The sequence below is a fragment of the Malaclemys terrapin genome, chromosome 3 (assembly GCF_027887155.1).
Source record: "Malaclemys terrapin pileata isolate rMalTer1 chromosome 3, rMalTer1.hap1, whole genome shotgun sequence".
Lineage (NCBI taxonomy): Eukaryota > Metazoa > Chordata > Testudines > Emydidae > Malaclemys > Malaclemys terrapin.
This window is the reverse complement of record NC_071507.1, coordinates 5,104,482-5,117,772: the sequence shown is the minus strand read 5'-3', so window position 1 is coordinate 5,117,772 and position 13,291 is coordinate 5,104,482. Positions and strand designations below refer to the sequence as shown.

At 36.7% G+C, this 13,291-nt stretch overlaps 1 protein-coding gene across 3 annotated transcripts in view; it reads left to right on the top strand.

Annotated features, from left to right (window-relative positions):
• The window catches only part of KIZ (kizuna centrosomal protein), an 88,997-nt gene that overhangs the window by 50,180 nt on the left and 25,526 nt on the right, over positions 1–13,291 (top strand). For all 3 annotated transcript variants that reach the window (XM_054024281.1, XM_054024280.1, XM_054024279.1), the window contains 3 exons: positions 3,835–3,985; positions 11,412–11,577; positions 12,671–12,736. In XM_054024281.1, the coding sequence (XP_053880256.1) occupies positions 3,835–3,985; positions 11,412–11,577; positions 12,671–12,736 (383 nt within the window). The remainder of the gene's footprint in view (positions 1–3,834; positions 3,986–11,411; positions 11,578–12,670; positions 12,737–13,291) is intronic.

The following is a 13,291-nucleotide window of genomic DNA, read 5'->3' as shown; positions in this document are numbered from 1 at the left end:
GATATAAATTTGAGGAGTAAATAAGGGTTCTTACAAAGATGCATCTTTCTGGGGAGGAGAAGAGGAGGGAAACACAGCTGTTTCTAACAGAGGTGCTCAGTGTGTGGTTTATATGCTGTATCTGAAATACTATACAAAGTATCTTTCTAAAAAGCAAGATACATACACATAGAATATTTACACATAATCTGGTAATTCTGTTGAGAGCCCAGGTTGTGAAACACATGGCCAGCATAGAGGCATTTATTTGTGTCCCAGAAAACATGGTGCATTATTATAATCATTCACTTTGTAGTGAAAGTTAGAATTAAATGGTGCAAAACTGTTTCAGTTATAAACTTCTGTTTTCCTATGTTTATGCCAATTTTTAATAAAAACACTTTTTTGGGATGAAACTATTTGTTTGCTCTTGGCTCCAAGGTGAATTAGTTTGGAAACTGTGAGGAAAATTCTTTCAATCATTTTTGAGTTAAATAGAGGAAATAATACTATTTTCACTTAAAAAACAAAACAAAACATTTCTTTATTCGTCTAGACTCAATTAAAATTGACTGAAATTTGAAACTTACATTGGACATAGCCCTCAACGGTGAATAGTGTCTTTGCTGGATTTGTAAAAAATGGTTTGAAATGTAATAAAGTTATGATTATATTAAAACTTCGTACTGAGCATGCACATTTACAAGTGTGTACTTTCAGGTAGACTCACTGCCCCTGTGTGCTGCGCATGCATGCACTTAAATAAACAGATGAAGGGGTTAGCAGTTGGTCTGTTTAGCATCTTCACAATTTATACTTTTGACCAGCTTCAAGTCCCTTATTCATTTTTCTCCTCTCACTCATGCCCCTTCACTCCCCTCCCCAATAGAGTTTATTTGAATGTGTGATCATGTTTCACAGATACCCAGGCTTTGTATTCCAGCCACAAAAATTTGAAATTCATGGTTCTCCATTGCATCCCTGACTGGCCGGTCTTTGTCCTCTCCTCCCCAGTTGTGGGTTAGAATTTAATGCCTATCCCTGGTTCCTTTAATTCAGAGGCTGGGATAACTAAATTGAAATTAAAATGGAACTTTATAGGAATGGACCTTAAAGGATGGACAGTTCAAATAAAAGAAAAAATTAACTTCCCAAGAGAAATTTAACTCTGTCATGATGCTTTTACTTGTCTGTAGCAAGAACAACAGAAATAAAAAATACTAATTAAATTGCTTAACATATTATTATGATTTGTTTTTAGTATTTAAATATATAGTATAAAATCAACTCTATATGCCATGTGACCGAGTTAACGTTGCTGGAGGAAACCTTTAGCTTTTGCATTCCCTGATTTTTATTGTAACCACTTATTTTAACCTTAATGGTTAATTATTTTGTATATACTATTGTAGAAGCCTAGAATGTTTCCTTTTCATACACATGCCACAAGGCAGGGGAAGGTTTCATTAGTGAGATCATTTGCTAGCACTGTAATGAAAACAGAACTCCTTCCCCATGCCTTACGCTTAACGTTTATGCCCTAATCTATAACATGAGTAAAGTTACAGGAATGCTTGTGTTTGCAGGATCAGGGCACTTATTAGCACTGAAGTACCATTCATTTCACAGGATTTAGTTGTCCTTTGGAGACAGATACATCTCTGAGCACTGATGTATCATTGCAGTATTTCCGAAGCTGTTTCTCAGGGAAATACACCTATAGCATTAAATGAAACTTGCCTCTTCTAGAATTTGTGAAACGTCTTTGGAAATGGAGCAATTTTTTTAAAATGCTTTTTTTTACCAGATGTAGTGGGGAATATTTTTAAGTATATTGATTGTTGTGAAAAATGGAAAACCCACTTTTGCTCAAAAATCCCTGTAAGTGTGGATTTTGAAAAAGCTGCTGGAGAAAGAGGTGTTCCTTATCAGGCTGCTTAGTAGATTAAGCAAAGTATTATTAGGGCCAGTTAGTTGCAGAAGGGAAATAGAACTCAAGACCTCCTGGCTCCTAGCACCACACTTAATCCAATATACCATGTGACTAGGAATATTTGTAAAGTGTGTATCAGTGCAACAGAATGTTGCTAATTTATAGTACTGACTGGAAGATCTATTATGGAACACTGAGTTTTGCAAATTACCAAGTAAGATGTAAGGGACCAGGGCATAGGTGGTGTGGCCTAGCAATCACAGCTGGGTTGGGGTCCACACATCAGGGTGGTAGTTGGTGGGCGGGGGTCAGAGGAATCGTTAGAGCTGGGATTAGTAAGCAAGAGTTGGGGTCAAAGTCAGGCCAGGGTCGGAGACGGGAGACCAGAGGTTGTAGTATTAATAAGACTGGGACTGTTCAGCTTGGAAAAGAGACGAATAAGGGGGGATCTGATAGAAGTCTATAAAATCATGACTGGTGTGAAGAAAGTAAATAAGGAAGTGTTATTTACTCCTTCTCATAACACAAGAACTAGGGGCCACCAAATGAAATTAATAGGCAGCAGGTTTAAAACAAACAAAAGGAAGTATTTTTTCACATAACGCACAGTCATACTGTGGAACTCCTTGCCAGAGGATGTTGTGAAGGCCAAGACTATAACAGGGTTAAAAAAAAACCTAGATAAGTTCATGGAGGATAGGTCCATCAGTAGCTGTTGGCAAGGATGGTGTCCCTAGCCTCTGTTTGCCAGAAGCTGGGAATGGGTGACAGGGGATGGATCACTTGATAATTACCTGTTTGTTCATTCCCTCTAGGGAACCTGGCATTGGCCACTGTCGGAAGACAGGATACTGGGCTAGATGGACCTTTGGTCTGACCCAGTATGGCCGTTCTTATGGAGATATACCTATCTCATAGAACTGGAAGGGACCCCGAAAGGTCATCGGGTCCAGCCCCCTGCCTTCATTAGCAGGACCAAGTACCAATTTTCCCCCAGATCCCTAAGTGGCCCCCTCAAGGATTGAACTCACAACCCAGGGTTTAGCAGGCCAATGCTCAAACCACTGAGCTATCCCTCCCCCCATATATATGTTCTTATATGTGTCAGGCTAGAACTGGTAGGCAGGAATCCGGGTCAGTGTCAGGCCGGAGGTGGAGACTGGGGATCAGAGGTAGTACTAAGTTAAAGTCAGGGTCAGGCTGGGATCAGAGACCATTGATCAGGAGACCAGATGAGGTCTGGAGTTGCACCAGGCCCCAAATCTGTGTTGTTGACCAGCAAACTTCTTGGGGCACCTTCCAGAGTTAAATAGGGTTGCTGGCCAATCAGAGGGCTGCAGGATACTGTCACACTGGGTCCCTTGGGCTGTACTTCCTGCGGCACCTATTCTCCACAGTGCACCCTGGCTGTGGCTCTGCATGGCCTCCCAGAGGGACTGTGGGAAAATCAGCCATCCCAAGCTCTGCAGACTCGCGTATGTGAACAAACTCAATAAATCCTGAATAAAGCATCACACAGTCATGCACATTGACAACTATACTTCATTTTTAATAATCTCTAATAATTCTACGTAGTGTACTATTAAATACAGACGATGGCAACATCATTGATTATGTGAGCACTAATGTGAGTGCACGAAGGAAGAGGCAATCAGAATAAAAGGAGTTATATTCATTTCAGCTAAATTTGTAGGACAGGGAGGGCAAGGATTTGTCAACTGTAAAGAGACAGTCTGTAGACACAGAAATGTTATTTTCCACTTTCCGCAAGGATATTACACATTGAGTTTTTAAAAAGTAGTTAATAATATCTCATTGATTATACTGCACTAAACAAACAGATATGAATAGCATGGGCTGATTTTACAATTTATTGACACGCTGTGTCTGTCATATTTACTGCATGTATGTCTGTTTTCCAGGCCTGACCTGCCATTGGATTTTGCCATGTTATGGGAACGTTTATGCAAACACATTTTGTTCTTGAAAAAACACCATGTTTTGCTGAAGGAAGAAGTAAAAGAGATGTTTGGAACTTTACTTATTTCAGAAAAAAATGCACAAGATGGCCAGGTTAGCACTTACGATCATTCAGCAGTTTTGCTGACTGGTAATCAAACGGTTGGTGTGTGCGCACGTGAATGTGTGTCTGTGGCTACAGCCTGAAGTTTTGGAGAAAAATAGAAATAAAAAATTATTTTTTTAAAGAGCCTTTTTAGACTTACAAATAGATATCAGCTGTCACAGTGGTCCCCTACCATGATTCTTGTGATCAGTGATCACTACTGTGAAAGTTTAATCTTTCACTCTTTGCTCTTTCCCTTTCCCACTTGTGCACTGATAGCAGCTATTTAGAAATATGCATACATTTATAGGAATAAGTGATACTCCTTATCAGTGATATAAGCACCATTATACTTATATAGCAGTGGCCACTTGTACCACTTTACCCGTACCAGTTTCTAAACCATTATGGTTCAAGTAGTGCAAAAATTATTTAGAAAAGCCCCAAGGAAGCTGCAGCTTTATCAGCTATCACATTTTTGTCTTACCCTTTTTCATTTGAAAAAGAAACACCAGGAAATTCCATACCAAAAAAATCAATACTTTAAAGTTGCAAGAATCAAGAAATGCCAAATTATATAATCACTTACTGTTGTTTTCTCAGGACCTCTATCTTGTTCCATGCACTATCTATTTGTAAATGTATGCATTTGTTTGTAATCTCACCAGAAGAAAAATATATAATGTGTAAATCATTGGCAATGTCTACATAGTAAATCATACAGGAGGAAAAAACAAACAAACATAAGTCACTAACCCCATCTGACATTTTTCTTTTATTTAAAAAAACCCAAGAATGTCAGAAAAAAAATTGCCATTCTTAATCAGATTCTGAGATAGTTGAAAGGTGGTTTGGGAGAAGGAGGAGGGGTCTCCATTTATTTTCTTCATGGAATAAAGCATTTTAAAGAATTTCTTCAAGATTTTCAGTAGGGCATCAGTATTCCCCGGCCCCCCAAAATCCATATTTTAAATTAAATAGATGTGCTGTAGTGAAACCAGGAAAAAAATAATCACAAGCCCATTGTATCTCATTGTTCTCTGTCCATCAGTCTCTCTAGATTAATAGCTTTTCATCATGAGTGATAGCTTTTTTCTTTCTTAAAATAGCATTGTAATGCTTGGTATACTAAATTTATATGGACAATTTTACAAACAAGGCCATTGTGTATACTTTTAAAACTTTAATATATATGGTTATAAACCAGCTCCCTGTAAAAAGAGCTGGCAGTTTGATGGACCAGATACTGCCCCCACCAATCCTACCACAAATCTCGAGTAAATGGGTTTTGCACAGAGGCCATAAGAGGGGATAGAAGAATAGAATCCCCCCCTGCCCCAGCCAGGCAGCTTGGATTGGACTAGCTGTGCGGCAGCTGGGCTGTCACTGAGCCCAAGAGCCGTAGTAATAGTTGGGGCTCTTGCACACCCTCTGCAGGGAAAGTGTAGTTACTTTCATACCCTACGTGGTTTTCCCTCTGTGCAGCAGAGCATTGATGGTTCCATCTGTGACTGAGGATTTCTGTGCTTGCTGGCAAGGACACGGAGGCATTTGTCCGTATGTTGTGGTGACTTTTTAAAATTTAGTATTAATCATACATAACTGTTTCGTAATGCTTTGCATCTGTTGATCACAAAGCTTGTTACAAAAGAAGGTGAGAATCATTATCCCCACTTTACAGATGGGGAAATGGACACAAAGTGACTTGCCTAAGTATCCACAGTAGGCTAGTGTCAGATCAAGGAACACAACCCACGTCTCCTGACCTAGCCCTATCTGCTAAACCGTACCGTTTCTTCAAGAGGAGATGGATCATTATTGTCATCCAGGGTATCGCTCTTCTCTACCTTTAAATTATGAGTTTATAACAAGACTTCTTTGCATGAATCCACAATCAAAAATCAGCCCTTTGCATATCACAGAGAGCAGGTATATTATGAAGAGTTAATCAGATTTAGATTTTGAATCCAGTTTTTTTCGTGGATAGTTCATAGCTCAAAAAATAAACTGAACAAGTAATTTACAAATCTTGTTTTTTCCCCTCATTTATGCAGTTTCCATAGGTAACTGATTTTTTTTTAATTTCAGTAAAATCACAGCCCAAACAATAATGTGTAATATTTTGGTAAATTGGATCTTTATTTTAAATTGTAGTCAAGGTAATTGTACTTTTAAAAGAAATAAGGATAAATTGTTTGGCTTTCAGACTTGCAATGCACTTTGCCTGAGCAAGAGACCCAATCAGGAGATGCATCTTTGAACTGATAGTAAATATATTTACAATATTTGTGGAGCTACTCTTATACATTTTGTATTTGGTTATAGCATTGAGGAAGATATTGCAATGAGGCTAGAACATTGAGTGTATGATGACAATCAGGTGAGAATTTGAATAAAGATAGTAAAGAAAAAAGATTTATATTTAGAGTTCAGTAACATAAGCACTTTATTGCTCAACATATGCACTATAATCTGTTTGCTGTTGTGTTACATTGGTACCCATGTGTGCATGCATTTATTTTTGTATTATATCTACTAATCAGGATAAATTCTCAAGGGAATTTATCTTCAGGATAGATTTACCTTGGAAACCTCTTATTTACAAGGAAATTGCACAGGACAATAGGCTTCCATGAAGTAGCCTATATAAATAAGGATAAAATACAAAGGCACACAGCTCATTAAATAAAACACATACGTTAAAGCTAGTTGGATTCCTGGAAATATTTAAACAACCTGTTATTAAATTCTTTAGAATAGAACACATTTTATGCTAAATGTTTATCCCACCTCTACACATGCACCTGCATTTTGAAGTACAAATATCTACATGTTGAAAAAAATCAAATATTTGCACTCAAAAACTCCAAATGGACAAAAAGAGGCCAGGTGGAGTTGTGATTTAATTATTTTGCCCATTATGTGCACTTAGGGTTCTTGATTATTAGGACTTCAAGATGGATACAGTTTTCAGGCCATTTTTGAAGATTTACTGTGCTGACAGATGAAGATTCCACCAAACCGTACATTGCTGGCGCCATGTATTGTCACAGCATCGCTAAAACATCCAAGAGCATGCAAAGCCCTATCAGCATTCCAAACGTGCATATAAATCCACTCATGGAGGAACCCCATGGGCAGAGTTGGGAATGCTTTAAATAAGCATCCTGAACTTAAGGAGAGTCCCATCAGTCTCTGTACCCCTCCATCACACAACCAGCCAGCTCCTCATTCAACAGGCCCAATGGGCTCAAAAGTGTTTGGCTGTGACCAGTAAACCTAATTTCCCTTCTAGCATTGTCAGAAGGCAGATGATGTGACCTTCTGTTTTGGCATATTCTCTTCCTCTCCTTCCTCTTTCCCCAACCCTAGGTTACCTTTGTTCAGTTCCTCCATGTGGTCTCCTCCACTCAAAAAGCTGTGGAGTCTCCCTCTTCCTTCCTGCCTGTAGTGTTGCCCGGATTCCTTCCTTTCTCTCTTCTCCTCCCCCGGCATGTCTTACCATCTATTTCTTTCTCTCCCTCCCTCTCCCCATCCCCTGCCATGGATGTTTTCTCTTTCATTGCCATATACTTTGAGACTACCTGATGCTCCTTTTTTGGCTTTAGGGCTAGTTGTCGGGAGTTTCCTCAGATGGGACTCTCCCTTTTTCTTTTGGTGGTCTGTGAGGGCATCTTGACCTTGAAACTTCAGGGTTTTCCTTATGAAAGAAACTTTCTAAAAAGTATTTCTGATAGGGTTCTTCATACTCAGTTACACTCCAGTAAATATAGGAACAATACAGCTTATTTTATGACATGGACCATCTTTTTAGCCTGATGTATATCCTACCAGACTTTGGTTAAGAAGGCCTTTCTCCAGACAAGCTGGAGACCTTAATAAGGGTGTGAGAGTTTGGTTCCTGCTGGTCCAGGCATCAGCCCTTGTGCTTTCTGGGATTTCATTGTGGGATGTCTGATGGGAAGCCATCCCATTTTATCTGGATTCCTAAATGTAATATTTAGTTTCCATTTATTACTTGTGAATGATAATTTGGAATGGATTAACAATACTTTTACTAGAGGCACAAAAAGTCACAGTGAAGGAAGAAGGCCATATTGGTAAAAAAACAAACAAACAAAAAAACACCACTTAAAGGGGAAGTGAAGGCAGCTACAAAAAATAATTATATAATATTAACATAAGTTAGCAATTGTAGGAAATAGATAAGAGAGTAAAAGGACACGAGAAATCTGTCGGTAGAGTTAAGGACAATAGGAAGGAATTTTTAGAAATATATATTGGGACCAAAGGGAATCTAACAATGGTATTCGTCCATTACTAAATGGAAAGGGTAGAATTATTAATAATAATGTAGAAAAGGCTGAAGTGTTCAATAAATATTTGTTATGCATTTGAGGAAAAAATAGATGACATAGTTATCTCATATGATAACACTCTTTCTATTTGTCTACTATCTCAGGAGTATGTTAAGCAGCAGCTGCTAAAGTAAATGTTTTTAAATCAGCAAGTCCAGATAACTTGCATCCAGGAGTTTTAAAAGAGCTGACTAAGGAGCTCACTGAAGCATTAATGTTGATTTTCAATAAGTCTTGGCCCAATGTGGAAGTTTCAGAAGACTGGAGGAAAGCTAGTGTTGTGCCAATATTTAAAAAGGGTAAACAGGATGATGTAGTTAATTTATAGGCCTGTTAGTCTGACGTCTAACGCGGGCAAGATAATGTAGGGACTTGCTTAATAATGAATTAAAGGAGGTTAATATAATTAATGCCCAACCAACATGAGTTTATTGCAGATAAATTTTGTCAAATTTTGATATCTTTTTTTTATGAGATTACAAGTGTGGTTGATAAAGATAAAGGTGTTGATGTAATATACTTCTACAAGGTATTTGAATTAGTACTCATGACATTTTGACTTTAAAAAAACTAGTAAGATCTAAACTTAACATGGCACACATTAAATTGTGGCTAACAGGTCTCAAAATGTAATTGTAAACGGGGAATCATCATTCGATGGGTGTGTTTCTAATAGAGTCCCACAAGGATTGGTTCTTGGCCCTGCGGTATTTAACATTTTTATTAGTGTCTTGAAACAAAACATAAAATCAACACTGATAAAACTTTCGAATGACACAAAAATTGGGGGGGGAGGTAAATAAAAAGAGGACTGGTCGCTGATATAGATTGATCTGGATTATTTGATAAACTGGGCACAAGCAACAATATAGGTTTTCCTATGGCTAAATGTATACATCTAGGCACAAAGAACCTACCATACTTCTATGATGGGAGACTCTGTCCCTGAAAGCAATGACTCTGAAAAAGATTTGGGGAGGGGTGAGGGGGAGAGAGGGTGAGAAGGGATAAAGAGCTCAATCTTACTCATCTTAACAAAGAAGGTTAAGAGATGACTTGATTAGTCTATAAGTATTTACATGGGGAACAAATATTTAATAATGGGCTCTTCAGTCTAGCAGAGAAAGGTATAACGTGATCCAATGGCTGGAAGTTGAAGCTAGACAAATTCAGACCAGGCATAAGGCATCACTTTTTTTTTTTTTTTTTCTTCTAAACTGTGAGAGTAATTAACCACTGGAACAATTTACCAAGGGTCATGGTGGATTCTCCATCACTGACCATTTTAAAATCATGATTGGATGTTTTTCTAAACAGTAAGCTCCAGGAATTATTTTGCGGAAGTTCTGTGGCCTGTGTTATACAGGTCAGATTAGTTGATCACAGTGATACCTTCTGGCCTGGAATCTGTGATGGTGCACATGTCCATCAGTAACAGCATAAAATATATTACTAGTAGAATCTTTATGTCAGTTGAATTGCTTCTGATATAATATATTAGATTTGCATTGTGATGGACTCTCAATTGGAAACAAGTCTGTCTTTTCAATAATAAAAATATTTCGTGATCCTGGCTATAGAACCTAATTTATTTTTAACATTAACAAAAAGCAATCACTTAGAATTTCCCTGATTTGTGTTGATGTGCTTTTGTTATTTACATGTATTGAAATCCTGTGCATGAGGTTAATTTAAAAAACAAAACAAAACCTTCACTGAAAGTTATTTGCTCACGACTCAAAAAGAGCCATTGTGGTCTCTTGGGTAAATAGCGGATTAAGAAAAAAAGCAAATGAGTAATATTTACCTATGGGACCTGAATGATTCCAGCTGGAGCCATTCCATTCTCACAGGTAAACATATAAAGAAAGTCACAAAATCTAGGATTATTTCCATGAGACATCAGTCCAGATCCTTGGAGGCTCCCTCATTTATTGAACCATTAGATAATTAGAGCTTGAAACTAGTGAGATCTACAGAATCAGGCCCCTAATTTGCACACTATATAATAAAAATCCTTAACAGCTGGAGGGAGGAAAAAATGGAAACAATGCTCTATATTGATAAAAGGTTCATTTGAAAATATGTCTTTTCAATTGTTATTTGCGTGTGTGTGTGTGTGTGTGTGTGTGTGTGTGTTGTGTACTTGATTTTAAGTTTTGGATCAAATCCATTTTTGAGTTATACAACCAAAAATTTTAAAATATGTAAATTTCTATTTTAAAAAGGTTTTAATGCTCAGAAATAACTTGCTTTTTAAAAACAGTGCTAAACTTGCTTCTAGAACTTTGCTAGTTGCTTTTAGCTCGGAGCTATGTTTTTTAGTAATTATAGCCTTCTCGGAAAATGTAGGTTTTAATTAAAGATAGAAAAAGCAAAAAAGAAAGCTAATACATCCTTAACTATAGAGATATGAATGGTGCTGCTGAAATACATATGAATACACAAGACTGAATAAACTGTCTGGGTACAATCAATAATACTGTACGTTTAGAGCCTGAACCAAAGCCCATTTAAATAAGTGGAAAGACTCCCATTGACTTCAGTGGGGTTTGGCTCAGGTCCTTCAGCCCCAAGTACATTGGGTTAGGTATAGTTTTATCTAGCCTTATTTTACTTGTAGTTTAAAACAATTTAGGTAAACTCTGGGCGTGGTCTGCTTGGCCAAAGTGGATGAGGAAAATGCTTCAAAACCCGGTTAGTCTGAACCAATTTTAAAATATTGTAACAATGTTTCTGGCCTAGCATAGCTGGTGGCACACTGTATTTTCTTTCCTTGACGGGTAACTCATCAATGACAAAACACTGATGATGTCTGGAAAATGTATTCCTTAAAAAAAAAAGGCGTTGTAAGTTTGTGTTAGGAATTAAATTAAACTATGAAGTAAAGTAAGAGCAATTTAACTCAGAGATAATTTAATATCTAAAAACAAATATCCTGACAACAGATTATATTGTTAAGTAAAGATTAACCTACATTTATGTTGAAAAAGAATGTAGTTCTGAGACTAAGGATAATAGTGTGCTGCAGTTATTTTTATGTATTTATTTACTTTATTTATTTTAAATGCTGTAGGTTACGCTGTTATTGAGAGAGGTCCTTCCGGAAGAGTGTGGTGATAGGTCATCTATTCATAGTAATGAATCATCTTACCGCTTGCCATCAATTCTGAATGACAATGGGGAAATAAAGCAAACAAAACATGCTCAATGGCTTGACAGCATTGGTACAAGGGAACAAGGTAACTAATGTTAAAAGATCCACAGAAACAAATGCATTCAAAGTTATTGTCATTCTCAGTGTCTCAAGATTATATATATATATATATATATATATATATATATATATAATACCAAAGTCTGTAAAAAAACTGTGTATATTACTGCAGTTCTGATGAATTAACAAATTTCTTTTTTGTATTTACTGTGGGGTAATATAACATTCTCAAATGTCCATTAGTAGTAATTATTATTTCTGTTCACTTATTTTAAATGAGCATTCTATAATGACTAGATTTCTATTTTTCCTTTTTAAATGTAAGTTAGAAATGTAAGCCCTGTGTTGAGGTCTGTCTACCATTTATAAAACACATTTTGCCATATCAAAATTAGGTAAGTATTGTTTACTTATAAACCCAGATTGGGGAATAGACTTTTTTTCCCCCCCTTCATTTTTGGAAGTGAAAAATTCATGACAAGAAAAGCTGCATTGCATTTTCGAAGTTATGAATTGAATATGTTTATAAAAGTCTGGTTAATATCTTTAGCTAAAGAAAAGTAATATAATGTAGTCTCTTGCAATGACTAAAATATGGTAACTTGCTTGGTATGCTTTCAGAGCATTCCTTACATGAAAGACTAAAAGAGACAGGCAATTAGGATGCAGTCCTCTTTACACAGCAAACATAAACAAACTGATTTAGATCTCCTAAATTCATGCTAGTCTGACCCAGGGAGGAGAGAGATACTTTGATTTAAACTAATTAATTTTCCAGTATAATGTATACTATTGCTCTTGGACTATTGGGCAAGACTGTAGTGTTTATAGATTTTGGGTTTTGTTGTTTTTTTAAAAGTCTCATCACGACTTACATTATTTAAGATATTTGGTTAGCTCACTGCTTTCTCTGGAAGCTACACAGAGACACAGTAGCATCATATTTGACTAAAGTTCACAGTAGGCTCCTCTTTTAAGAACTGTAATGGACAGTTTAGATCAATAAATAAGAGATAACAAAAGTGAAAAATTAAAGGGAATAGGGCTTAAAAGAAAACAAAGCAGTCTGATCATTGTGGCTTTGAAATGTGTTTTCATTATTGTGTGTTCACATACAGAAGTCACAAGCTGGTGTGAAGATGAGAGCAAGGAAGAAAGCTTGGCAGAAAAGATTCCTATTACAGGTAAAAGTAATGGCTGCATAATAGCCTCAAATACAGTATTCAACTTTATTATATAATCAAAACATTGCATTTCAGAGGTTTGTGGATCCACTAATAGTGAGTAAATTCTGCTACTACATACTGAGCACAGAGATTAAATGTAAGATCATAAAGTACACGCTTATGTTAACATAAACCAAGATGGAAAAATAACAGTGCCTATTTAATTCCTTGTAATCATGTTATACATTTAAACCATGTGAATATCCTCTGTCATTTAGCCTTTGAGGTCTTAGTATCGGTGTTACAAAGGTCAGTCTCCATGGGGAAGATCCAGTAATTATATGGCAAACTACAGATGTTTCTGATTTGATTCTTTTCTTTTCTGTAGTAATTGAACGTGTATCATTAGAATAAGAGCAGAAAAAACTGTGCTAGACAGGAAACTCTGCTTGTGCCTCTGTTATAAAGGCTGTCTGGTCATTTAAACATTTTATCAATAAGGTTTATCAAGACGTGCTAAGATCTCCCTGTAGCAGATGTATTGTGTTTGTTTACATGGAATTTGAAAAATAT